Below are 27,984 nucleotides of genomic sequence, written 5' to 3'. Positions count from 1 at the left end.
AGATTTGGAACTTAGCGCGATGTGGCCCGCTAACAATGTTTACAAACAGCTAGCGCTCTTCTACTCAGTCTACATACCGTTCTGGAACATGAGTTTACAAAAAGAAGAGTTGGCATTATTTTCGGCGTCATGCGGATATTACACGTTCTGTAAATGCGGTCTCTAATCACTTCGATGTAATTACAAGCAACTTGCGTTACTGCTTCTAAGTGACTGTGGAACATGCTTTAGAGTTCCAGCACGTATTGGGCTGGAATAAGAAGTAAAGATGCTGGGAACGATAGGGTCGACTCCGATTCGAGTGAGCTTCACGGAGTCCTGGCAAGACGGCGAGCAGGACGCAAATTCAGCGCTAACCGAACTAGATAAAGGTAGCATATTTGTACACACCTGTCATATATATGTACTATACGAATTATGGTTTATCTATCGTTGACAAAAAACCGTTTTGAGTGTTATACAAATTTTCTCAAAATTTCTAAACAAAAAAAATGTATAGAAGAGAGACAAATTTATTAAATTGTAGGAGATAGAAAATTAGAAATACAATTGTTAAAACAAATAATTAAATAATTTAATATAATAATATTTAAATAATGAAATATCATAAAGGAAACATTTAAATATCGTCATCGTTTGTCATTGATCCATATGAAGCACAATGGGATTAAAATCATTAATTCACGCATGAGATTAAATATATTAAATCTTATTTGCGAGCTATTCGAATGGAACAAAAAGCAACGTATCGGTTAGCCTACTTGTACTAAGGTTACCGCGAAATACTGGCACCTCACCACAAGGCAAATATATGCTCTAACAAACAGAGAGCAGTACGGACAAATACCTTAGCCAATGGATCATTATGGTTTACGACAAAAGCAATTAAGTGGCATTTTGATTAGCTATTGCATTTTTGCCTATTATTTATTGTACCCCAAAATTTACCTTGCAGGTTTGCGTTCGGGGCGTCAAGGCGAACAGTGCGAAACTATTGTTCGCTTTCCACGTCTGTTCGAGAAATATCCATTTCCTATTCTGATCAACTCAGCCTGCCTGAAATTGGCCGAAGTCTTTCGAGGAAACCAGTAAGTCTAGACAAAAAACAGGCGCATGTAAAATTCGCACTTAAATTGTTAAAGCTTTATCTCGGTATGTGGCGTCGTGCAGACCACTGACGTCTCCAGTGATGTTTTTTATGTATTATATATATATATATATACGCTGCAATCTATCTTAGTTCTCTTTAGTACGTGAATCACGTCTTTCAAAAAACTAAATTGAGTTTGACTATGCAAGTGACTATAGTGAAGTGTGATCGTGAAAAAATTCAGATTCGACAGAAAGAAAGTAACTTGAAAGATGATTTTTTTTACTGAATTGGTTTTTTTAGTTTAATTGAATAGCGGATGGATTCTGCAAATATAAGCGCGGAGAATTTTAAATATGTTCTTATTTAGAATAGAGAATCTCATCATTGAAATTTCTTCTGTCACGTTTTTTAGGAGCAACTTCTTGCGTCTGCTCATCCTTCGGGTAATGCAAGAAAGCGAGAAGCACCTGGACAAAATTCTCTCCGTGGATGAGTTTGTGCGACGAATTTTCATTGTGATGTATTCGAATGATCCGGTTGCTCGAGCCCTTACTCTCCGTACCTTGGGTAGCATTGCTTGTGTCGTTAAAGATCGCAGCAATGTACATCATTCCATCAGGTATTACTACTATTATTATTGTCGTATCGTAAAATTTCGCTACTTCCCCTTTCTCACACAGGTTAAAGGACTGAGGACTATACATTAACGCGCAGTTCATACTCAAGGTATTGAATGTATCGGCAGAATCATTACCCAGAGTTTCTGTTTATTCTATTTGTTGCTTACAGGTCAAGCCTCGAATCGAATGACACTGTCGAACTCGAAGCAGCAATTTACGCCTGCTCTCGTTTGTCCGCCGTATCTCATCAGTTTGCGAGTTCCATCTGCCCCATTGTCGCCCATATGATGAAGGACTTATCAACTCCGGTTGATATTAAACTCAAGCTGTTGTCGGTGTTTTCGAACATGACGCACGATGCTCAGACAGCGAATCAGGTCTAGCAGCACAGTAAAGTAGGCCTTCTAAGCTAAAAAATATCTATATTTGTTTAAAAAAATACTCCTTTGATGATATACTGGAAAAGATCGGCTAAATTCAGATAAAAACGTTTAAGTACTTTAAAGATTATATACCCAAATTATAGTCGGTTGCAAAATTATTTTCAAATAACGAATTACGGTACATTGGAAGAACTTGTTGTTTTCAGTTCCGCTAAAGATAATCTTGTTCCTACTCATCTCGTTCCCATTCCACAACAGGTCCGCGAACTTTGCCTTTCATTATTGCCCACCCATCCAGCGCAGGACTTCGTGGTGGAAATTCTGGCCGTCCTGACTAAGCTGGCCGCATCATCTATCTCACATATCACGTCGCAGATCCATCTGCTGCTGGAACATCTTGAAAGCGATCCTCGAGCAGCTGTTCGAAGGCAAGCTCTTAGCGACCTAAGGTTTCTTGCCGAAGAAGAACGCTGGGCTCATCTGTGGCACAAGGAGCACATGGACCGTTTGGTAACTGCTGACATTTCTCTTATTAATATTATAAAATTGTCTATTAAATTGTACTTAATGAGCACATAATTAAACAGAGTAAGAATATATTAGTGCCGCGCAAAAAATGACGCTCATTTCTTCATAGGTGCTCAGCTGATTAATATACTCTGAGTCCGACGCTCGAAGCAGTAGTCAGACATTGCGTCAAATTCAGCTGGTTATGAATCGTTTGTGCAGCCTGAAAATTTTTATCGTAACAAGTTTACACAATGCAAAGGGTATTAAAAAGACGAGTATAAAATAACGGGTTTCGTGCAAATGACACACACCGCAATATATATTAGCTTGCTCCTTTTATCTTCACTTATGCTTATAGGTGAGCTATGCGCTATCAAGCCCATACATGGGCCTTAAATGTCAGGCCATACGAGTTATCGTTTTGTTGACGAAGTCACTCGCAGTCCACCGAATCGATCTGTCCCCTTCGTCAGACATTCTGCACCTTTGCACGCAAACCATCTACCACGAGGATGTTCGGCTAGCTGCAGTGTCCGTGGAGCTCATAACTCAGTTAGCAGTGCATATTTGCAAAGGTTAGTGTAGAAAAAAGGTAATTGAGCTAATCAACCTCGTCAAGCGTGACATCGAACATAAGTGAGATATATGGCAAATTGACATTTTGAAAGCAATTGTCAAGCGCGGTTCCGTGAACAAAGTGTATGGGTAAAACACGTTATTTCTTGACTTACGAAAATTTACTCAGTACAATATTCTTTTGGCATTTAATGGTAGCTCTGTAAATGTTTTAGTTTTAAGCTGGAATGTTTTTAATTATTAGATTTTCACACATTGAAGATACGCTTAGATAATGTGCTGTTCTGTCATAAAATTTTGCAGAAAAGATGGCGCATGTGGATCTGATGCGTGACACATGTTCAGCTATTGAAACCCTTCTCTTCCTCGTGAGCTCTTCGGGACCATCGGTTGCTTTAACGCTGGCGCTACGCTGCGTTCTTGACCTGTGTCGCGTCGACGCAGCTCTGTGTTCGCATTTCGTTGATGTATTGGCCCTCTTCCTTCCCAACGAAGCGATCTGCCAAACGCTGGCCGCTATCGGAGCTGAACGCCGAGTCCTGGCTCATCTTGAACCTAAGATACGGCAATGGCTGCCTCAGCGACCGCTTATCCTTTGGACACTTCTACTGCAAGCCAGTCTTGAGGGGCCTGCTGGCCAGTTGATATTTCCTCCAGAGTTAATGACTCACGTTGGTCCATGGGACCTGTACCGTCTAGCTAGACAAGCAGCTCACTATGGACAGCATCGCGCTGTTCGCAGGTTGGTCGAGAACCTTGAAACAGCTGTGAGTTCAGAGCATCTCTATCATTGGCTTGTGGCCATTAAGAAACTGGCATTGGCCGAGGAAACTCGGGAGACATGTCATTATGAAACAGCAGTATCTGCACTTAAAGGTATGCGCATCGAACCTGTTAGTAAGAAACGCTTTCATGGCATGTCTCTTAATATGTTCATTTTAGTTAGACTATTATACCAGATTAGCTCTATTGTTTATCAGCTTAATCTGTCCCGTAAGATGGGCCATTTATTTTTCTTTTGATCTGTTTTATTACGACAAAAAAAATACATTCTGCTCCTAGTTATGTCATTAGAGGGTAACCATCAACGACAGCAGCTCACGTATCAGTATCATATTAAAAAAAAAACACCTCTTTGAAGAGTTAGATGAAAACTATGCTTTAGGCTGTTATTATGAGTGCGTAACAATGATCTATAACGTCGTATATATATGCTATTATTAACGTCGAGTTTGGCTACACAGCTGCAACAACACCTCAGCATAGTCTTCAGTTTCAAGTGGAATATGTTCGACTACGTGCACAGATGATCTCGTTAAGTCAACAGCTAGTTCACGCTGCAGGCTGCTTGCGCACGTGTCCTCCACCTGCTATTGCAGCTTCGCTAGCGGCACAGACCCGAGATGATAACCTCAAATGTGGCCGGTAAGTGATCTAGGCCTTTTCTGTTGAAATACAATATGCCTTTGTCGAAAAAAAAATCCAAACCATGCTTCGTTAGATTTGGGTTGTTTCAGTTTGGAATGAAGGTGTCTATAGAGAGAACATAATATTAGGAATGCTTCCTTTCGCTGTCATCTATAAAAATAATTGGCTGCGTGGCACAAATATGCGGCAATTCTATTACGTGCATGATTAATTTTGTCTCGTGCGCGATCCTTCTCCTATCCAAGAATTTTGGATTTTGACTAGATTGTTAATAAGTATTAATTCTACTCATTGGGAACGTAATCTTGTCTCGTAAACGCAAGTGGTGCGATTCCAAAGGCTACTTATTCTATTTTTTCTACATCGAAAGGATAGCCAAATATTTGTAAATCCAAGAGACTCAATTTGTTTTGATTTGTGTCGCCTTTTCTGTAGTGTTGTGAGTCAGCTAAGGAAAAGTGCGCGCGACTGGCGGGCCTTAAGCGATCAGTGGGCCGCCTTGTTCGAGAGCAGTTTCGACGCTGATGAGCAAAGTTTACGGCACCTCCGCGTGATGCAGCACAAGTGCCAGCTGATTGCTCAAGCTGCCGAGAAGGTCTCCCAGTACAATCAGGGTATCAGGTGAAATACCATTACTACATACTGATATCCAACGCTTACCTTGTATTACTGTTATATAGAGAAGCGTTTTAATAGATCGTTGAGAAATAATTATACCATCCGATATAATCCGTGCGTGAAGAAAAATGATCATTCTTCTTCTAACCTACCTTTAAGGTTGACCTTTCCAATAATAATAATAATAGTAATGATCACAGTGCGACAAGAATCGTTTTAAAACAAATGCTACCATTTTGAAATGGGCTATTAAGACCATAAAATACTTCAACGGACATATATAAGTAATATTAGCATTAACGCCACTAAACTCTATATTTTATTATGCCTTTCTCGAAACTAAATTACAGTTCTGTGCTCTATGTAATAAGAAAGGATTACGCTAACGTTCAACGGATATTCCTTTTTTATAGACAGTACGGCACTCTCATCTTAATCATTGTTATTATGTTCCGTATGCGAGGTTCACCCCTTCATGGGGCAAAGAATTTAACATCGAAATAAGTAAACTGTTACATATATTTCATTAGCGCAGTCCCTGCACAACGTTATGTTAATGATCTAAATTTTCGTCTTATCTTCATTTTACGTTATTTGCAGAGCCCAAGTCAGCATGGTTGAACCTTGGAGCGGCGATGCTGCAAATAATCCTTGCTCAAGTTCGTTTCGCGACTTCGAGGCAAAACAGAAGGCAGTATCACTCTATCGCGAACTCGTTGACGCTGGAGAAGGCCTCACTACGACAAAGGTAAACTGAAGTTCAACGTGTGTTGTCGACGTTTTATTTTGAGAACCGTTTAGCCCACAAAGTAATTGATATTCTACATCAAAATTTCGCAGTTTTACAGTATTGGTATTACTGCAATATACCAATGGTTAAGTATAATACGTAATTATGTGCAAAGGTTACATCGGTTCTAATCATGAGAGTAATAAACCATGTTAAATCGAAAAAAAAGTGACAGTAAAATTGCCGTAAGTAAGTCTTTGACGTTTCATGTGATATTCGAAGATACTATATCGAGAAGCCGGGAGTTCGCCATTTTGAAAAGCGGAATTCAAAATACGCTCTATGTTGATTTTGGTGTAGCGATGATTGTAAGGGCAACAAGGCAGGGAATAAAGTGCAGTTTTGTTCTTGAAGCTATAAATAATAAAATAGATGCATATACCTAAATATTCAACTCTGTATTTATATAGTAATTTTCACAAAGTGTTTTTCCTGCGAGGATCATGTCAGGTTATTATACTTTTCGTGTACTCTGTTCCAAAGGTTAGTACTCTTGTGGAAATTTCCCAGTTCCTCGTGGGCGTACCGCTGCATCTGCCGCGGTTCTTTTTTCAGCGACTTCAGAAAACCACTCTCCAGCTGGCGGTTAGCCCACAACAGACAAATCCGAATGAGCCGGTAAGTAAAAGGTGAATGAAGACCATTGGATTTAAGTATCTCTATGCTGTTTTAGATTGTAGCCGTTTTCATCCTAGTGTATATCCAGTTTAAGATGATATATGTTACTTTTTTGGCTCATATAGTTAAAATAACAAAAAAAAACTCATGTATGAGTTCATTTAACATATATTATTGATGGTTTTCGTAGTTTCTCAACTGCTATCGTAGATTAATAAATAAAAGTAGATAATCATAACATAGGTAAAATGAAAACTTCAGCTTGTGTCATTTTCAGAGCAACTGGCCAAAAAGTTACCCCAGAATGATTTTGATCGTAGTCGAATATATATGTACTTCTTGAATAAATGTACTGTCTAGCTACAATGAATTTGTGCTACGCTATTAATAACAAGCATCTGAATTTCCCTCTTTAATAATTCGCCTGTTAGCCAGAGATGGTACGACAGTGAGTAAAGTTATACGATTGTATGTGTACTTAGGTGTTTATCGCAGGCTCTCAGCTGTCACTTAAAGTTGAGGGAGTTGTACAACAAAGCGCTAACGCTCATCGTAAAGTTCGCCGCGTACGACTCAAGGTCGCTGCGGGGGAGCCGGCATTGCTCTGCCTTGAAGAGGTTGCCCGACCCAGAAACGATTACTTTTCAGCCGAGTTTCTTGTTTCTCTACCGACAGCAGGTAATGGGTTTGAATAATACCAAAAAGTTGATTGGTTTCGATTTAGTTCATACAAGGGGAAACGTTTGGTAGTACTTGTCATTAATAATGAATTACAGCTCAACGAAGCAAGTTTGTGCGGTACTTAATCGCAGGCTTAAAATCGTTTTGTCGAATCGAAATTATTAAAGAGGGTTCTTTGTTAAAATTCATGACATGCATAAACCGGCGTGCCGTAGTCAGTCTGCTGAAATTTCTTGCTGAGGCGTGTTAATTAGGTACCGTTATTAAGTGGTTATTTATGAGGTGATTAGTATATAACAAGACCTTAGTTGGTCTTCGGTGCGATTGATTGATTCTTGCGCGACAGAGAGAATCTAGAATCGTACGTCGTAAAAGGGTAATAATTTCGTTAGAATAGGTACACTATATATCGAACTTAACACAATCGAGCGAGGTGCTAACTGTTTCTATCTGTACAGGTAAGACATAGCTCATTGCCATGAAGTATTTGTGCCAGTATGTCATTTGTTTCTGCGAATCTGTTGTCCAGGTGTTTACTATATACAAATTGATACAGCTGTATTGGATGAAGACCAAAACGTTTGGACAACAGGGCCTCGTGAAGGATTTATGGCGAAAACCCAGGAAGATTCGTCGGCCAAGCGGATGTACCTTCCACGAACTTAAAATCTCAGCAAATTTTCGATACTGAATAGACTACATATAAAAATAGTCGTGTGGCTTGTAATACATAATTCAATTTCAGAAATACGTGTATAGTCGTCTAATAATAACACTTTTCAAAAAAGGTCAACTTCTTTATTTCGTTTCGTGTTATATTATTAGTTAATTGACGAAGTGGAACACAGTTAAGATTAATCGCTCTTAGAGTTCGCGAGGGCTTTGGACCGACGTCTCAGCGTTTGCCTCAGATTGGATTCTGTATACAGACAATATTGAATAGAATATAATAAAATAATCTAGGAATCAGCACATGCCAGTTCCGATTTAGACCTGAAGGACCTTCTACCGTAAATTAAATCACCAACCTTTGTTTATTCTGTCGCGCGTAAAGTATATAACGTGCAATCTCCCCTCGACGCTCTGAGAAAAGCTCGCTCTCAGAATTAACCGACAAATAGTTTATACCAGTGTGAACAGGCAGTTAGTGTTTGATAGTAACAAGTTCAATCACCGTTCTTTAGAATACGTGGCTACTAGCAGTAATTGACCAGCCACCATTCTATACACGTCCGTCCGATTGGCGAACTGGACGCTGAATTTCGTTTGTCCGAGGTTCTTGACAATGGCTGGCGTTACATCAAGACTAGACGGCCTGAGGAATGGTTTGTCGTTCCCGAAGGGCGAGGCCTGTTGCCTAAATAAGCACTGCATTGTGACAATTGTGCTCATCTCAAACTTGAGACTGAGCCGAGCTAATCGCTGCCAAAGGCCTGAATAAAGTTCAGGTACATTGGGAATAGAATATCGATCGTGCCAGTAAAAAGATGAAAGGCTATCAATTACGACCAGAGCAACAGGCTCTGTACTTAGCAGCTGCGGAAGACGAAAACCGACGAAAACTTGCAATTCCGTCAATGTTCCGCACTTTTGAATCGTGAGACGATACAGCATTGACTTAAAGTGACTTGGCGAAAGGTTACGGGCCCTAAAAGTCGATACAATAGTAAATCATAAAGAACATTAATGCAGGCTTGTCCGATAACAAATTTCTAGGCGAAAAGGTGCATGCCTAATCGAAATTGTAGATATGTCAAGCTGAGAAGGAATAGAAAAAAATAACAAGGTAATCTGTGTGTATGAAAAAATATGCTAGTCAATTTTTTGTATTAATAAGAGAAAATATTAGGCACACTATTTTTCAAGAGAAAGCTCAATAAACTTAATGAATATCCTTAGAAAACTCTGTAGAAGTCTCTATACATAACTGATACTTAAAATGAAGTTTTCTAAAATTCTGCCCAGCAAAAGCTTAGTCATATTTAATTACAGATGAAAAAAAAATCATGTGGTCCCTACTTGCACAGATCCTTAATTTTTTGTAAAAGGCCAAGTGTGTCCAGACGATAGTCACAGTCGACAATAACAGCGGAGTAACCTCTCAGGAGGCAGGATATAACCATATCCTGGCTCACAACGCTTTTTCCGCTGTTCGTTGGTCCAGATAGTTCGTAAAGCTTTCCAGGAAGTAGCTCACAAATACTATTGCATTCTACCGGTTCCTACAAAATAAATAGGCATTAATGGATATACGAAACTTAATAGCCTAAAGCTTACAAAGCATACGGACATTTACTCAACATAAAGTAGGACATGTTTCCCTTCAAAAAGAAAATTTCCTCGAGTGTGTACCTGCTTCTCGTGGAGAAGAACACCAGGGCCACTGGAGGCAAATACTCATGAGATGTCTTGTTTATTTTAATAATGCTCTAGCTTTGTTCATCCTTACTTCATATGTCTTAGTCAAACTTATCTTGCCAATTCGCTTTCCAAGGTCCCTAGGATTGTTCAGTTCCACTCATAAAACTGCTAAACGAGTTGAAAACAATTGAACATGAGTATTTAATCCAATAGGTGTAGTATATAATCTGGTAAATAAAACTTAGTGTGCTTACGACTAAAGAATGTCGATTCAGCAACGCACTGAGAACTTTTCTCCCCAACCGAATGTCCTCTATTTGACTGACCTGTTCAGGCATTACCTAAAATATCCAAACACAGTATAAGCCAATTTTAAAGTACGTGCTAATGATAAAAAACACGATAAAGTACATGTACCTTTAGTTTTTACAAAATAAAACCCTAATTAGTTCGTATACAAGGCGCATTACGCAGCTTCTTAGGAATCTTCGCAACTATTAAAGCTCAAGCGAATCTATAAAACAGAACCTTGCTTACCATAATCTACTGTCTGTATCCATCATCAGGACATGTATAAATCGGATATACAACCAACATATGATACTCCAAATAATACTTTAGTTCACATTGTAACTTGATGATAAGGCTCGAGATGCACCAATCAACGTTTCATTCTTGAACGTTAGTGAAAGTCCAACACATTATTCTCAAAATTAGTAGTATATCTTGGCGGACAAAGTCGAGGCTGTTTTTCCAAGAGATGCATTAAACACATAAAATTAATCTGTATGAATTCTATTTACAGGCATAGTTAAAGAATTATTACTCGCCAATTAAATATGTGGCTGATTACAAATCAATATAACGTAAACTATTCCTTGTGGTAAATGCATGAATATGGACTTATTATATGCTGTTGACATGTAAAAAGCTGGCATGCTTGGCAAGACTTTATGGTAGATAACTTATGGATCGTTTATGTAGAATGTAGCTCAACTAATACACCAGGTGCTTGGATATGACTGCAGCAATAAGCGACCTGTAACATACAAGATATAGTAATATAAACTCGGCTTTGCGAGCCACAAATCATACAGACATTCTAAAAACTAAAACTTGTATAGCCTTTGTCACTGAAAAGAATATGTTGATATTAGATTGCAAATTGCATGTCTCGAAAAACTTTTATGGCTTAGCTTGCTCCCTAATCGAAAATAGCAATCAATTAGCGGAAACCTGGATTTCTCCCAATCAGTACTTTGTTGTCAATGACGAGTTTAATTCTCTACCAAGAAATCGATGAGCCCACTGAAATGGATACAGCACATAAGACACTGCTATTTCGAATGAACCTCCTACAATTTGATAAATAACAACAGTGATACCTCTACATAAAAAATATGTATAAAATATTTTAGTTGTTATGTATAACAAATTACTTTTTCTACCTATTAGTCGTTTCATTTCCACAGGATCGCTCAAAGTTATAACCTGAGAATACTGTTCATTTTATTTCACACCGAATCGCGTATCAACGGAAAACACGAGTAGTTTTTCAACATGTTTGTATGCGTAACCTTGACTCGAAGTAATTTGAACGTTAGAATACGCTTTTTCAGGAGTGGGGATAAATGTGATTCATTTATAATATTCCGCATCTAAGTCTCCTTCTTTGTTTAACCTTCCTCAACTTTTCAGCATCGCTTTACAATATTACATAACAAATGAATTAACGGCTTCGTTATTATAAAAGATGATCAGTTTTCTTCCAGCTGATATGCCCGAAGCTGATTGATGCTGGTTACTGTCGACTCGTATCGCTCTAGCAGAACATCGATTTCGGGTGATACTTTGCGTGCTTTTTGGTAGACTTCGTGCTTTTTTGTCCGAGCGGCAATTTCTTCTTGGAGGGTTTGGATGTCGCGATTGATTTGATCCTCCACAACTTTAACCGCTTCATCAAACTTGTACGAGCAAAAAATATTGTAGATGTCTCGATTAATCTTGATCAGCTTCTTGTCAAAGATCACCGAAGTGAGCGCCAGCCGATCAACTTCGGCCTGTGCTAATTTTTGACGAAGACCCCACTGCTGGTGGCGAAGCACATCCTGAAGAAGCTGTTGACTGTTACCAACATTACTAAGAAGTCTCTTGTACTGATCTGCCAGAGCCTTCAACTTGTCGTAAAGTTCAGAATACTTTTCGGCTACAGTTTGATCAGTTACAAGATCAACCTCGGCTAGCGGCTTTAGTTCATAGGCGAGTCGCTTCTCGATTTTTGGCACAACGTGCTTGATGTAGAAGTCGTTGTCGAACGGCACCAGATCGTGAAACGAGCCCCGAATCGGGAATAACTTCAGAAGGGTAGCTGCTTTAAACGTATCCAATCGCGACCTTTCGTCGCTGCCATCCGCTACTTCGGCATCGAGTTCGAGCAACGCCCGTACAACGAAACGTCTCATCAGATTATTTCTTGTCTGAAGATGATCCTGGTCCACCTGGAATACGAGATTTCTCTTTGCATACTAAACACACGCTCATTTATCGATCAGACGCAAAAATCGGCGTAGCTTATGTAGCAGATTTATGTAAACATATGCAGTTATCAATCTCAACTACTGGCCTTGCATGGTAATGATGGATCACTAGTGATGCTACGATATGAAGAAAATTTGACATTCTTTTTCAAAGTTTGGCAATTCTGTTTTCTACTTTTTTTTTTTACATGACCTAAGAGATTAGTTGCTATTTGTTGTTTTTCACAACTTACTACTATTGATCCACGTATATCTTAAGCGCATTTTTTCTTACTCTCTGCACCGCCTGCGACGGGATCTGACGTACATGAAACGTGGTTTATTAATCAGCTTTCTTCTTGCCCAGCAAGCAAAAAGTTAATAAGAAAGTCAAGTATTAACCTTATTATATTAATACTAATAATTGGTTATTAAATATGTTTAATAACAGGTTTTATTTCCAAAAATTTACCATTCGGTATATTTTGAGTTGTGCGCAATGTTCAGCATTGTCGTTCAGCATTTAATTATAGTTGATCATCTAAAGTGGAAATTTTTTGCTACTAACAATATTGACATTTGGTAACTTGTCACTATTGTTACCGGACAAACGTTTTGAGGGTTGTAGAAAACGTTAAAGAACGTTACAGATCATTTAACGCTAAAGTCAGTGAGTCTTTAATACGGCAGCACCGGACGTAATAATCGAAGCACTTACGTTTTTGATACTAAAGCTGCTTGACCAGCGAACTCTCGCTAACGTTAGCTGTACTAAAAAAGAGTATTCGATTCCACTAGAGAAATGTATACGAAATAGCTCAATTTGTCATTTTCTCGATTTAATCTAAGTGCGCAAAAACTAGACATACTATTGAGCTTACTTATTTTTTCCAAATCATTGTTAACACTATGACGAAATAAACAATTCACATGAGAACCAACATTGATCGAACATCGTGACGATGTAGTAGTAATCATAAGGCGAATAAGAAACACTGCGTAGACATCAATGATATGGTCACATATTCAACTTACGTTATCTGTCATTGCAACAGTAGCACAGAAAAACAGGCAAGAATGTACTCAGAGCAGTGCTTAATCAACGCTTCACCAGTGACAATTACTCAATACAGAGTATTGCGGTCTTCCTGTCGTTTTGCTTATCTGTCGCTTTCCAGCAGAAACCGCCAAAATCCGTTTTAAATAGACACACAGCACTTAGCAGGGTGTGTTATTGACGAAGCCAACTGGGAGGTCCCCGCACAAACGGTTCTTTCATGCTGACAATGTCAATAAAACGCTTTTGATCTCACTGGCCGCTCAGTTAGGAATATTTTCGTTTGGACCCGTCGAAAATTATCCTGTGAGTTGTAACTGTTGTTGCGAAATTTTAAAGCTTAACAAAAACAACGGAAAGACAATATTAAAAGACGGAAACTATCGCTAGCAAAGACACCGCCGTCGCTGGCGTGCGACATCAGCTCGTTGGTGCGGCGAACCAATTCTCGTATGTTTGTTCATTTGTGAGCAAGATGGCGAGTGAATCGCTGAAGCAGTGCGGGCAGCCGCATTTGGCTAAGCAGGATCTAGCTACATTGGTACGAAGTTCGTTCAGTTCTCACACCACAGTGGAGCTCAGCTTCACTAGTTATCGGTGAAGTCTGGCGAAAGTGTGCGATATAGTTTGCCCACAATCACTATTTACTGGATGCCGGGCCAAACACATGGTTCCAGCACACAGACCCCTAACAAAACTGGCAGTGTGTTCCATATTGGCGGTACTTGGAAAATCGGTTGATCTCTATTCGTTTGGATAAAAGTTACTGGTTGTAACGGTCCATTGAGCTTTATCTAAGCTGCTTGATGCATCTTAGTCTTCATAAGTTTCTGAATAAATGGAGCCACGCAAAATGCCTGCCGCATACGCAAAAACACGCCAAATCGTGAACAATTTATGCCCAGAGATTGTCACGGTGACTGGCATGTGGAGACACGAAGCTCTGCGAGTGTGACTGTCGAATCGCATTTTTTAGCTTTGTCTACTATACAGTATGAACTGTATCTCTCGTACAAATAAAGAAACGGTATTTTATAACGTATAGTTCCCTATGGACGCGTATCTTCCCTATGAACAATAAAGTAACTTTTTTTTACTGACACAGGTTGTGTCATTGGCAGAACTTGAAGCAGCAATCCCGAGTCTTTTTAGACCAATGTCCAATAGTTATATAATTTTTGACGTCGATCTTTTTATTCTTGCTATGATGCGTGTTTCTCTATAGGATATCAGCAAACTCGATGCTTTCACACATGAGGTTATTAGTAGACAGGCTACCATCAATATTGGTAAGTATGGAATGCATTTTTTAATGAATTAGCTACTTTTTTTGTAGTTGTCACGGTACTGCTGAGTTTCGTTGCTTTGTAATCCTCGATTTCCATGTTGTCGTCTCTATGTTATCTGGTGGGGGACAAATTGGGATAGGAAGCTAGATATCTCAGTCATACGTTATATTCGTTATATTATAATTGTTATACTGACCTATTAGTATAAAAAATACTCACAAATTACCACAAGATTATTTATATTTCTGAATTGTTACAATTGGATGATGAATACATTATCGTAAATACGTTGTAACGTTAAATTGAATTGAAATAATTTTAGCGGTTGAGAAATACAAGGCTGTGTGTAAGAGTTCAATTTTAAAATTAGAAGTCGAAAAGGAGCTATTACTTATTTGTGTACTTGTTAATGAAGTTCATTGTGACAGTAATAACTAAGTTTAGCAAGGAACTAATATTTTGAATTTATATGTTTGGGTTAGGATATTACTACTTATGAACGAAAGGAATTGTGCCTGATCGTTTTAAAATCACATTACCCTATTCTGAAACTTGTCTCTCTCATTCAATGTTCTTCAGGTACAATAGGTCATGTGGCCCATGGCAAGTCGACAGTGGTTAAAGCAATTTCCGGTGTTCAAACTGTTCGATTTAAAAATGAGCTGGAACGGAACATTACCATCAAGCTGGGCTATGCCAACGCAAAGGTGTACGAGTGCGACGAGCCTAAGTGCCCTCGACCGGGACGTTTCAGGTGAGCTAATCATATTATGAACTTCACTTCAGGCCGCTTTCGCAGTGAAGAACTGGAATAACAATTTGAACTATGTTGTGACATTTCTGAATCAAATAATTATCTTTTTATATAAATTACTACTGAAATAATAATAATAAATCTTTACCGAAATGATTTAATATATTCACCATTATTCCTTTTAGCGTTCCTATCTTCTGTAAGCACGAAAATCCGCAATTATCCAATGAGTTCCCTTGAATTCCTCATAGCTACCTAATATTAGCAGTCTTATTGTAATGTTAGCAGAATGGTTTTCGAAGCGAAGTTTCTTAATTTTTCTCGTATGGTATCTACAGGTCCTATGGCAGTGGCAAGGAGGATGATTTTCCTTGCGATCGGACAGGCTGTAACGGTCGGATGAAGCTAAAAAGGCACGTATCTTTTGTCGATTGTCCTGGTCACGATATCCTGATGGCCACTATGCTTAACGGTGCCGCCGTCATGGATGCTGCGCTGTTATTGATCGCTGGCAATGAAAGTTGTCCGCAACCGCAAACCTCGGAACATTTGGCGGCAATCGAAATTATGCAACTGAAGCATATTCTTATCCTGCAAAACAAGATAGATCTCGTCAAGGAGACACAAGCGAAAGAGCAATATACGCAGATTATTAAGTTCCTTGAAGGGACCGTCGCCGAGGGCGCTCCAATTATTCCGATTTCCGCCCAGCTCAAATATAACATTGAGGTTATCTGCGAGTACATCATAAAGAAGATCCCGAAGCCTCTGCGAGATTTTACGTCCGAGCCGCGTTTGATTGTTATTCGATCGTTCGACGTGAATAAGCCTGGCTGTGATGTCGATGATCTGAAGGGCGGCGTCGCTGGTGGCTCGATCCTTCGAGGTGTGTTGCGTGTCGGCCAGGAAATCGAGGTACGACCTGGAATCGTGTCGAAGGATGCAGAGGGCAAGCTTATGTGCAAGCCAATCTTCAGTAAAGTTCTGTCGTTGTGCACAGAACAAAACGACCTGATGTATGCGGTACCCGGTGGACTCATAGGTAAGTTGTTATTGACGTCTGAACAGAGAAGTAGATAACTCTGCCTGTAAGCGATAATTTGTAGCGAGATTGTAATAAGATAAATTTTTGTTTGGTAGTACTTATTTCCAAATAAGCGTGGCAAGGACAGGCTGTAAAATGAAGCCTTAAGACCTTAAAATATCCGGAAAAATATGTTGCATTTGTCAAACTTGTCCAAATATATGATTTTTCTATATGCAATGTGTACTAATGGACCCTGGCCAGTTGTATACCAGTTGTATAATCTAACCTTCTGACTGTTGATCTTCATCGTTTGCAGGTGTGGGAACAAAGATCGATCCAACGCTGTCTCGTGCCGATCGTATGGTCGGTCAGGTTCTTGGCTCGGTAGGCGCTTTGCCGTCAATCTACAGTGAACTCGAGATTGCCTTCTACCTAATGAGGCGTTTGCTCGGTGTGAGAACCGAGGGTGAGAAAAAGGGAACGAAAGTACAGAAGCTTTCAAAGGGTGAGGTACTTATGGTTAACATCGGGTCGCTATCGACCGGCGGTCGTGTCATCGCTGTGAAGAACGATCTCGCGAAAATTTCACTCACGGCACCTGTCTGCACCGAAGTTGGTGAGAAAATCGCCCTATCTCGACGAGTTGAGAAGCATTGGCGTCTCATTGGATGGGGCCAGATTAAGCGGGGTGTAACGATCAATCCGGTAGCCAGAAGTTGAACTAATTGGGTATTAAATTCATGCGGCGTCTAGGCTCGTGTGTTCGAATAAAGTTCATTTACATCTTGCATCTCGAATTTTGGACTGAAGGGCGAAAACCGGGAAAACCAAAAAGCATAATGGGATGTAACCGCTAACGTATGAAAAAATCAATTATTAAATGATGACCGGATTAGAAGAATAATGTATGACGTGTAACAGCTAACAACAATCACTAGAAGCTGCAGCAACACATACGATAACGAGAACAAACTGATCGTACGCTAGCGATAAAACGGCCGTAAATCATTCGAAGACTACTGGAACAATGATAACGCCATTAATAACTAAAGGATGTTTTGTTAGAAACGCCTGACTTGACCAGTTTGATTCGACCATTTTCTTATGGTCAGACAAATATGGGATTGGACCGATTCACAGTTTGTGTAAAACTGTATAGTAGGACGGGCGCCACGGAGGTGCGACTTCGGGACCGCTGACGATACAATTGAGTGATAACCTCATCTAGTCGGTGTAAGGGAAGTCGCCAAACTTTTAACTAGCAGCACTCGGCCAAGCTGCAGCGACAGTGGATGGCATACAATTTTGTTTGTCAAGAGAAGAAAGGGAATACATTAAAATTAAATTTTTGAGAAATGAAAAAAACTGATAAGCAGTTACTTGCACACACATATACACAGATATATACATAGAGATTTAATTGCGCATACACATACCAGCGACGATTCTTTGCATTATTATTAGTTACTAATGGAATTGAATCAATAACAACAACAAAAGAGAGGAAAAGCAAGCAACAATTGATGTAAAATGTTAAGTAGCTAAATAAAAGGCTGCCGACAGCGAGCCAGCACCGAGTGATTGAAAATCTTTCTAAAAGAAATTGGTTCTCTTTTCTGTTTATTTTTTAAGTTCTTGCTACTCGTCTTAGATAAGAGTTCTATAGCTGGTAAATAATCGGCCTAGCAGTCGAAATTGCGTCGTGAAATAATCAACAAATGAATAGCAATAACCAGTAAATATCATTTCCGACCTCAGGCGCTCAACTGTTGCCATGATCTGAATGCATGCATCTCCTAGCGTGTAATATAACCAGCTTGTATCATAGATGCCTTTATATTTGTAGAAATCTAATTGTATTGTATAAACTTGAATTTTAATAATGGCTTTCTTATTCAGATGACTAGCCTACCCGTGCACTTCTTCCGTCGGATACGGTTTATGTGTATTTTAATTGATAACATAGGCAGCGCTAGCTTCCAGCCATCATAGCATGAATAGAAGCGCGCAAGTTAACCCAGTTTCGAAACCGGAACGCCTGGCTTCGCAATCATAGTGCGTATGATGCCTGTAATGGAATACTATTTGCTATTTATAGAAACTACATGGTTGTGATGAGAACAACAGAAATCGGCAGAATCTTATCATAACTAGAACTGCTTATAATTGTACAGGTGAGAGAGTAGACAGCATGTGATACTTTTCACTATACAGAGCAAACTAGTTTTAAATTAAACGGTCCAAGCCGTTCGTACCGGACAGCGTTAGGCATTAGATCGGACGGCAAGCGAGTTAATATTAATCATTTCACAATTTAGGAAATAAAAATGAAGCCATATATATATATATATATATATATATATATATATATATATATATGCGGTGATCTGCACTGTTTCAATAAAAAATAGGCTTTTTGAAACGAGTATAACTTAACCTATTCTCGATATATTATAAGCAGATAGATGACTCATTCTCTGGCTTTTCTCGGAGTTTAGCATACCTCTAGGGCGATCTCCTTTTAGATAAATATTCTGTATTTCTATTATGTCAGCAGAAGCGGCACATGTGGATCTGTGTGATTTTCCAGACAGCTAAACTCTGCCTATTGCTCGACGATCATTGAAGCAAACACCATACACTTCAGATAATTATCATTTAATGATTTTGTATTCGACGACGAACCTATAGTACCCAGCTGTTTTGTCAGCTCCACCCACGCCTTTTTATTTTATAAACCGTTTCTATAGAAGCTTTTCTTTGTAGTTATTTTGTTGGGACATACCTAACTCTATGTCAAGACGGATCTGGTCCTTGCTTGAAATGTCGTCGACACGCATGACGATACATACGAAGCATGTTGAGACTACGAGAAGCTGTTTTTTTAAACATCTGATTGGCTGACTATAAAATCTGCGCAAATCTATTGAATTTAGATCGCCGATCTCATTGAAAAACGTCAACTTAATTACCGCATGGGCATTCGCGCAATGCGAAGCGTTTAGATGGGCTGCGTTTGTAGGCACTAAGGACAAGAGCGGACCTTTTTTGTAACCGATGTAACCTGTTTTCACGAATCGTCGACGAAGTTTTTTTTACCTCAGTCGTCTTCCGTAGGTCTAGTGACATCAATTACCGCATCCAGCTTTAGTACAAAGTATGGTGGTACTGCAAGCGATAATTGAACACAATATGCACTAGTTATGCATTTAGCCGGTTGTTCTCGTAGGTTATTATAGACGCACATTGTAAATACGTCATATGAAAGTTGATAAGGTGAACTGGAAAAGAAAGACATATGGCACCTACATCAGGTCGGCGTATCCCTAATGGCTGAACTGTGCCTGTCCAACAGTACAAAAGAGGTAGCTCCAATACCATGGAACAAGCACCAAGTAGGAATTTGAGCAATCTTACTGAATTTAGAGTTGAAGCCAAGAAGAGTGTGTTATTTGAAGATTTGATATTAATAATGTCCACTTAGGCAGGAAAAGTGGCGAAAGGTGTCCATTTGTTCCATAATAAATAAAGCTTTTAGTTCAAACAGGCTAACAAAGCGGGGTTACATGCAGATTTCGCAGAGCCTCGTTCAAAACTAAGTCCGGGATAAAATTTAGCCTCCGTAAATGAAGACATTGCTCTGTTTCTGATAGTTATATTTCTTCTGAAGCTGTGCACTCCCTTATCCTTAGTTTAAAAAATACGTTGAAAACGTCTATTGCGTCTCGCGTATACGTTAGGCTCTAAGCTACTCTTCAATAATGCCATATGCATTTTTTACTTTTATTAAATATATCATTAAATAAACCCTGTACATGTTCGTATCGAATCAGCCAAGCCACTCTGTCAATAGCATTTAGAATAGAAGGCTAGTACTTTAGAACGGGAGTAGCGCATGAAATTTTTTGTTTACGCAATTTATCACTGAAATATTTTATTGTGTTTTTCTTGCTGCCAACCGTACAAATGATCGAGTTGCTAAACCTGCAGTGAGCTAGTTACCTTCGCAGTGAGTTTCGGAGAGCACAGACGAATGTTTCGATACAGTCAGAGATATCGCACACGTAATCAGTGATAAATCAATTTATTCTCAGCAATACTGCAAAAGACGAATCAGAAAGTACATTAATTCGCAAGTGACATTAATGTTAAATGATTAATGTTATCGATAGAGATATAGTGAAAATACAGCAAAATTACTGTAAAAAATAAAGGTCAACCTTGTGGCCTAATTGAATGCCATATCTATTTTCTCTTCATTTTTCTCATTTATTCTAATAAAATTGTTTAAATGTAAAGCATGATGACTTCGCGAATGAATATTAAAACAAATACTGGCATTTTATATGTAAGTGAAGAGATTGCTCAGTCGTTAAGAGATACCAAGTCGAACGCGAACCCATGCTGACTCTACTTTTCGTACACATATTCATAGTTTAAATAAAGAAAGCGAGGTTTAGTTCAGTACAAACGATTCAACCAATTAATATACCATCTGGTATGGTGTAATGCTAACAAGTCGAAGCGATTTATCGTTTTAGCTACAGCGGGTCCACTGCTTTGATTGGCCGTATGTGCCAACACTCAAGTCCCAGATGCGTATTCTTTATATTACTTACTGAAATTTATAATATACGTATGTAGAGCCGAACGCAATGTATATTTAACTGTAGACGGCTGTATTATCTGCTTCTTTTGCAGTTCGTTATCTATTTTAAGTTGCTATCAGAGCTTTCGAGAATCGCTCATTCTGATGATAGGCTTGTGATTCAGACAATCTATCTGGTTAGATTGTTGGTGTGGGCAATTGGAAGAACATGTCTAAGTTATTTACCCAACACTGTTGTCAGATATTACAGGGTTGATTTTGTTTTTGATGAAATCACTTCTCCAAGCAAATCAGTAACATTAGGTTGTGCTTAAAATAGACAGGCTGGTATTAGATATAAAGCTTGATAGTGTTAGGTCGTTAAAAATTCGAACTGAAATCTTGTCCAAAATTTTGATTTCATAGCAGAAATCGATAGTGGTGCCGTTACTACCAAAATTATTGATCTTTACTTCCTTCCATTGCGTAGAACAAATAAACCATTACTATATAGTTATGTTAGTAAAAATCAAGCTAAATATTATCTGTTTCGAATTTACCGTGTTTGAACTGGAGTAATTTGTTCTTGACGCTACTGTCCCTAACGGCTATGCGCGCTGACATCTTACGGCATTTGTTAGCTTCTTATAGGTTAATATAATATGTCGACATCTAGAGATTCAGACCTGTAGTGAGAGGCGTCAGCTGCTTGCCTCCACTAAAGATTAACTGACGAACTCATATGAATTTCAAGTCATGAAGTGTACATGCAAGTTAGGCTTAGCAGGAACGCTAAGCTTAACTTGCATGAAAATTTCGTTGGCGTCGAAACCTTGACATTGCACAATCGTTAATCTGATGAACTGATTCTCTCTCCTTCAACCCGCCGTTCATCTGCGGCCGCTTTTTTCGATGGTTAACTTTATCAATGTTTAACCATCATACGTACGGCATAGCACACGTAAAATCTACCCGCGATTTGAAAAAGCCTATCGGACATTTAGGCTAACGTGAGCAGCAATACAAGATACTATCGCTTGCGAGTAAACGTTAGAGGCTAAAAATTGGTCCAAAAAATCTCGAACGTCAGACTACCTACCTGACAGTAGCAAAAGCTACAACTCCTCTTATCATCACGTTAACGACATATCCCCCCACTAAACATTGGTTTTTCTAACTACTATCTGATAGTACCAGGCTCTTCCCGTAACGTTTAAGACGTTTTAAATTCTCAAAAATTCCCATGGCAAAGCAGCAAGACCGAGACTATTCCTTTACTGTTTCTGGCCCTCACATTAGATGTCGCCATTGTCGTTTTTCATCGTCTCACCAGCACCAGCTGTCCTGTCTTTCTCTTTCCTAACGCAATGTAACATCCACTCACCCGCGTCGCTACGACTGCTCCCTTCCCGGTAACGGTCCATGGAGCTAAATGACGGTTGGGTTAGCTTGCGCTGAACGAGTACTTAGTGAAACGCTACTGTCCCTTCAAGACTTCGCCCTGTTTTCGCTTGAGACACTGCAACAAGCAGAAGTGTTGCTATACAAATGCTACTGGTTATTGCGTTCGTCCAGAGGCATCTCAAAAAATAAATCTAGCAACAAACCGTTTTGCTACGGGTAGTGCGCCGATCTTTGGCAAAGCACATTTAATTCACCGCTGGAGCAAGCACGACGAGTAGAGGTGTCGCAGATGGAATCTCAGATTTCGTTGCCTAAATAGATGTCTGAATCGGCGGATAGAGAGTGTCTATTTGATTGATGGTGTGACGGTGGAAATTGTACCAAATAAACGACAACCTATTGATTTGTAGGACGTGGATGAACGGGAAAACATGCACATACTATAAGTACAGTGCGAACTTTCTACTTTCTAGTAAAGTTCTAACCATAACTTTATGAACAGTTTCAAAACGAAGCTTTCGCTAATCTCAAGTGCTTCGTTAGGGTATGTGAAGTGCAACTGACGGACAAATACATGACACATTCTGAGGATATACAGATTCAACAGAGTGTCCCATCTTGGATATAACATTGTGCTAGCAAGTGGCAACACGGTTATAGATTATGGCAAAAATGGAAAATTTTGCGTCGAACTGCATCGTGCGTAACAGGCTAAGGTAATGAGATTGAATATAGTCGTTAGAGTAACGTACTGCGTATGGCTGCGCAAGCAGAGGATGTATATATCATAGATGGCAATCCAACGTAACAACAGTGATACTAGCCCCTTAAACGTTTTTTATTACTGTGTCTATACATGACATAGCTGTTGTAATAAGCGAAGGCGTGTACTTAGGATAACGTCGCTAGATACTAGGTGATCCGAAAAATCCTGAGCTCAAGGCAAAATTAGAAACACTTCTTTAAACATATTGCTTCAATACGTTCCCTTCGAGAGGGTCAGACGCATATACGGTAAATTGTCCAGCATTTGGATACAACCAGACAGAGCCATTTGTATTTTGCAGCTTCAAGGAACGACCCAGGCCTATCAGTGAGTGTTGCTTTATTGACTTTTTCCCGATCGCTTTCAAAATTGCTAAGACATTGTTTGAGATACCCAAATCACAAGTAGTCATTCAGCAAAAACTCTTGATACAGCATGCAGATTCCAAAAAATTGGATTTAAATTCGGATAATCTAATCTTTGAAAGGAGTGTACTTCAGTTTGTTGCCGTGCCGGAAGAAGAATTCTGTGTCGCTCATCCTACGTCTCGTCTAACGAAAGAGTTTTAGGCTGCAAAAATTTCTCCTAACGCTTTGCTGCCCCGATGGCAGAGTAGTCAATCCGGGATCTCATAGTAGGCATCACAGAAAATGGTGACTGCAAAATTTCTAATCAACATTCTGCTTCTCACTGCGGTCTTTTGCTTTCTATAGATCGGGCTCGAACTCTGTCTGATTGAATTTTTGTTTTCTGCTCTCTTTATCTTTGTGACACTTCCTACAGAAGAGAGCCATTCAATCGTGTGACTTCGACTTGTTCATCAGGTAGAACTCCATCTTGAATTCCGAATTTCCTTAAAAAAAAAGGCAATTTTCTCTCATCCCTCACCCTTTCCTAGCCAGAAACACCCTTTTGTTCACGCTATCAGTACGCATACGTAGCTTCCACTTGTACTCTGTCTTTTGTGAGTTCTTGCCTATGTTCTGCTGTGGCCATGTGAATATCGTTCCGAGCAGCTACTTCAGCTTCCAGGCGCAGTCGACACACATTACGTCGTAGACTTTTGGGTAAGCAACAATAAGGTCTTAAATATCCGCGGTCTACTCTTGTTCACATCATAGCATTGATGCTTCGCCACAATTATCAGGAAATCCAGCGCTTTTCATTTGGTACCAATTCGTGGCACCATATTTCATCGTTATAGTTCTATATATCGTAATAACAGCTATAATTGCATAGGGTACGCTTAGTGCGCTATTGGCTGCCGTTGCTGCTACAGTGGTTATTATGTGGGCGTAAGCATCATCGAGGCCGTCGTTACGCCTGCTCGCGCCAGCCTTCACTGCGTACAGCGACAGTCTACCTGCGGTGGCTGGTAAAACCTTTGGGTTGAGAGATGTGTTGTGTGATCGACTCACACGGCAGAGACCTAATAGCTCTACCAGCAGTATCCCAATGCAGCGTCTATATCAGCATAGGAAGTATATCAAGTTGCTAGCCAATCGGAGTACCTGACGTGTATTTGACTGGTGAACGCAAGTCTGCTGTACTAGGTCCTCGCGTACCCAAAATGTAAGGAGGGCACAAATGCCGCCGGCAGGAGCAGGGCCGTGCTAGCTCGTACGGAAGAGGCATGTATGTATCCACTTCTGAATCGGCGGCAGGTTTTTGCCCCTAAATACTTCTATATATAGGCCATTTTGTATTTTTTTGTAATAATTTTCAAACTTTATATGTATTATCATACGGCAAAAGGAAATGACGTCGCCATTTTTCACAGCGCAGCAAAATATAACTTATTTTTTTTTCACCAGTGCATGCGAGGCTTGGTTAACTAGGTCACTGCTCCTGTGTCAGAGTATGTCACCTGACTATTTATTTTGTGGCATGAGAGTATATATATACAGAAATAGTTACCATTGGGTTAAGTAACAGATGACATACAGAGGCCTGTTGTTGACATACAGAGCTACACCGGTCGAGTTAGTTATTTCAGGGTCGCGCTGGACGCTAATTAACTCATTGTAAATCTGACAAAACCGCTGTATGTAGAGTCTAAGAGTTAAGGGAAAGTGGTCTCCTTTTTCATGACCAATAGTTTTTTATACAAATCCCTTCGTTATTTACCCGAACATATGGTCGTCCGCATTAAATAAACTGTACTCCCATGTGTATCCTACTGCCAACCTTACTTAATCAGTTTGCCCTTGTTCACTATTTTGGGCAATGATCCGTGTCGTTTTGGAAGCGTCCTTTACATCCCACGGCTCATAAAATAGCCCACTTCGTTGGCAATAATAATAGAATTTAATACATTATTAAAAATGCCAATGAGTTTAAAATAGTAATAAGAAATAAGGTGTTTATTAAGATTTGCTATTACGCTCTGAACTACTGCCACTCGTCAATTTTTATTGATAATGTTAACAATAGAATCTGCTATTGCGTATTCTGATTATATTGATGCTCTCAAATCACTGACAAGTGTAGCCAAAATGCCCTATAGACGTGCTATCATTACGACGTATTTTATACTGTACATTGTTCGACGGAACATACGGCGAAGCCTTTTCACCATCTTATTTATAGACTATCGCATGGTCGCTTTCCCTCTATGGCTGCAAACTATTAAACGCTTCAAAAATGCCTTCGTTAAACTGTTGGCAAAATATCGCTCTCTCATCACCCGTGAGATTCGAATGAGGGCCGGTGCTAACCAGAATCACTGGCGAATTACCTATTGGATTCGGTTGGGCGCTGTCGGTCAGTCGAACCCGAACCGACAGCGTTCTGTCACTATGGAGGTTGCTAAGCTAAGATATACTATAGGCGGAGACAGCTCCGCTGTTGATTGGTTGGTTGGTTGGTTGGTGGTCCTTACGGGCCGAAAGCGACCCAGCTGCGACTCTGAATGCTGACTGGCAGAGCAATTGTTTCAGTATCACCATTTTGCTACAAATTGGTAACCGCAATTCGTTTCTGCTGCACGAGCGAAGGCGACAACCGGACGTTTACAATGCTGTTCGCGAACCGGCCGCTGATCTATATGAATAATAGTATTATTATTATTATTAGGAGCTGCAGTTCTACTAGTAATACGAATCGCGCGGTGGTTCCCGCTGCACTTGTTGACCGGGTTTGCAATGGCCAGTTCGAGGGCTGATAGCGAGAGCATATTTTTAACGAAATGGCGAAGAGCTGTTACTTCGTTCGATTATTGGTAGTCAATTAATCTGGCTGGTAATAAGAAAATCTGATTTTTCAATTGATACAGATTTAGCCCATGGCCAAGGTCGCAGGCTTCTTTGCGAGGTATGGTCGCTAAAGAACAGGTTTCTAACACTATTTGGCTGAATACGGCTAGTTGTCCCTGAACCGGGCCTATTCGGCTATATTTTGAGAACGTAAAAGGCGGTAATTAGTAGCTGCAAGGATTGGGAGAAATAGAAAAACACGTAAAACGTACTTCAATCATCAGCAGACATGCGACCCTTACCGAAATTTATAAAATGTATGTTTGAAGCTATACTCAAAATCATGGCAGCGTACTTAGCAGCATAAGATAGCACTATTAGTGATATGAACTCAACACTCAATAGAGGTACATGAGAACATATTTCATATGATTAAACGTATCCACCATCAACTTTTTGCACTTGAATCTATTTAACTTTCAATCATTAGGTCTAGTAAGTAAAATCATATCAAGCTTATAAGAATATTAACCTTTATCATCACATGCCAGATACTTCGAGCAACACGCCACTTTTCGAGCTCTTTCATCCAACGGATTTTCCGCCTAGTGAAGAGTACCAGCCCTTTAAATCTAACTGCCACTAGTTCATTTCGGTATTATCCAGAAAGCGAAGACCGCCAACGGTCGCTGCCACTTTAGAGAACAGCAGCGATCCCCTTTGTGCGTGAATCATATAATCTCTATAAACGCTAATGGCTACGATAGCGCAATCGGCTGAATAGGAAAGCTAACGGAATTCAAGGGTCACGTTACGAGAGCTTGCCGTACGCTGTTGTTGCGTACAAAAAAGCGGAAAGATATGCCATGAATTCAATGGCTTGTTATTAATGGAAAGTGCCATGAGGAAATTTGGTGGGAAAACCGTTAGGTTCGTAAGAAGATCGTGCAGGCTGAGATTAAATTTGAGTTGAGACAAATCGAACTAGGTGTACAGAGAACGAGCGTGTCAATTGGATTCTAAAATAATGAATGAGAATGTAAGAGTCAGACAATGGATAGTGTTAAATAACGTTTATATACATCCATAACGATGTCAGGGTGTGCTTTGTGTTTAGTCACGCGTGAGGTTGATCTTAGATCTTCACCGTCGACAGTTGCTTCTGTTTCTCGCTGAATGACAAGTTAACGTCTCTTAGGAATTAGGAATGTTTAATTTTACTGGGAATGTAATATTAGTCATGCACGAAAACGATTCGGCAATCTGTGAAACCTATAAACAACATACGTGACTGTGTGGAAATGTTCAGGAATACGACTCAGGACAAACGCTCTGGTGAAGAGTCAGTTTGATCTTTTGACACCCAGCGCAGACCACATAGCCTACTAATGCATATTTGCCTTATGAGAAGAAGTACGTGCTGACCTTTCGTTTAGAAAGAAGGGGCTATCGAAATTTATCGGTGTATCCTTATCGAAATACTTAAGAGCCTGTAATTTTTTTGAGAGCGTTATGCTTGGGCTGAAAATCGTTGCTAAGCTATTTGCTGTCCTTGAGCGGGACCATTCGGGCAGCTACTGCTTGGAGTGCGAAAGAAGAAGAAAAAGCTAGGAGCTTCTAAAAGGCGTTGCTTTGGTTGATGTTCGGGTCAGACGTGCCATATCGTAAGTCGTGACAAAATACCATACTTCAAATCGACAGTAAAAATGCT

General features: G+C 39.7%; 5 protein-coding genes across 8 annotated transcripts in view; 3 read left to right on the top strand and 2 right to left on the bottom strand.

Annotated features, from left to right (window-relative positions):
* Positions 1–45: 45 nt before the first annotated feature.
* Positions 46–8,118, top strand: defl (Integrator complex subunit 7). 2 transcript variants are annotated; one of them, XM_022843377.1, is made up of 13 exons: positions 62–371; positions 956–1,088; positions 1,506–1,712; positions 1,883–2,090; positions 2,355–2,606; positions 2,965–3,181; positions 3,486–4,058; positions 4,427–4,607; positions 5,046–5,231; positions 5,829–5,976; positions 6,502–6,636; positions 7,119–7,314; positions 7,847–8,118. In XM_022843377.1, the coding sequence occupies exons 1-13, from the start codon at positions 269–271 to the stop codon at positions 7,981–7,983; spliced, it is 2,676 nt and encodes an 891-aa protein (XP_022699112.1). In that variant the 5' UTR covers positions 62–268; the 3' UTR covers positions 7,984–8,118. The 2 variants fall into 2 exon arrangements, with proteins under 2 accessions (XP_022699114.1, XP_022699112.1); XM_022843379.2 differs by lacking the exon at positions 7,847–8,118 and having other exon boundaries at positions 46–371; positions 6,507–6,636; positions 7,119–7,259.
* Xrcc2 (X-ray repair cross complementing 2) lies at positions 8,103–13,069 on the bottom strand. The gene is made up of 4 exons (XM_022843389.2): positions 12,913–13,069; positions 9,933–10,019; positions 9,337–9,539; positions 8,103–8,965 (listed from the first exon to the last, which is right to left on the bottom strand). Exons 2-4 carry the CDS (start codon positions 10,014–10,016, stop codon positions 8,488–8,490), a joined length of 765 nt encoding a protein of 254 aa, XP_022699124.1. The 5' UTR covers positions 10,017–10,019; positions 12,913–13,069; the 3' UTR covers positions 8,103–8,487.
* On the bottom strand, positions 11,163–13,522 carry LOC147752720 (uncharacterized). Of its 3 annotated transcripts, none has more exons than XM_022843388.2 (2): positions 13,230–13,522; positions 11,163–12,203 (listed from the first exon to the last, which is right to left on the bottom strand). In XM_022843388.2, the coding sequence occupies exons 1-2, from the start codon at positions 13,239–13,241 to the stop codon at positions 11,436–11,438; spliced, it is 780 nt and encodes a 259-aa protein (XP_022699123.1). In that variant the 5' UTR covers positions 13,242–13,522; the 3' UTR covers positions 11,163–11,435. The 3 variants fall into 3 exon arrangements, with proteins under 3 accessions (XP_022699123.1, XP_022699125.1, XP_022699127.1); XM_022843390.2 differs by having other exon boundaries at positions 11,163–12,176; positions 13,230–13,521; XM_022843392.2 differs by lacking the exon at positions 13,230–13,522 and adding an exon at positions 13,076–13,151 and having other exon boundaries at positions 11,163–12,176.
* Positions 13,523–13,601: 79 nt separating this feature from the next.
* eIF2gamma (eukaryotic translation initiation factor 2 subunit gamma) lies at positions 13,602–17,924 on the top strand. The gene is made up of 5 exons (XM_022843385.2): positions 13,602–13,792; positions 14,477–14,540; positions 15,120–15,294; positions 15,633–16,336; positions 16,638–17,924. The coding sequence occupies exons 1-5, from the start codon at positions 13,727–13,729 to the stop codon at positions 17,039–17,041; spliced, it is 1,413 nt and encodes a 470-aa protein (XP_022699120.1). The 5' UTR covers positions 13,602–13,726; the 3' UTR covers positions 17,042–17,924.
* Positions 17,925–22,367: 4,443 nt separating this feature from the next.
* The window catches only part of Nost (Nostrin), a 48,460-nt gene continuing 42,843 nt past the window's right edge, over positions 22,368–27,984 (top strand). Inside the window, exon 1 of the mRNA XM_022843365.2 lies at positions 22,368–23,029. The gene's annotated coding sequence lies outside the window, so the exon portion shown is untranslated. The remainder of the gene's footprint in view (positions 23,030–27,984) is intronic.

Source organism: Varroa jacobsoni, unplaced genomic scaffold, assembly GCF_002532875.2.
Source record: "Varroa jacobsoni isolate VJ856 unplaced genomic scaffold, vjacob_1.0 scaffold_1060, whole genome shotgun sequence".
NCBI classification, from domain to species: Eukaryota; Metazoa; Arthropoda; class Arachnida; order Mesostigmata; family Varroidae; genus Varroa; species Varroa jacobsoni.
Note: the sequence above shows the minus strand (reverse complement) of the source record. Positions and strands in the feature narration are given on the sequence as shown.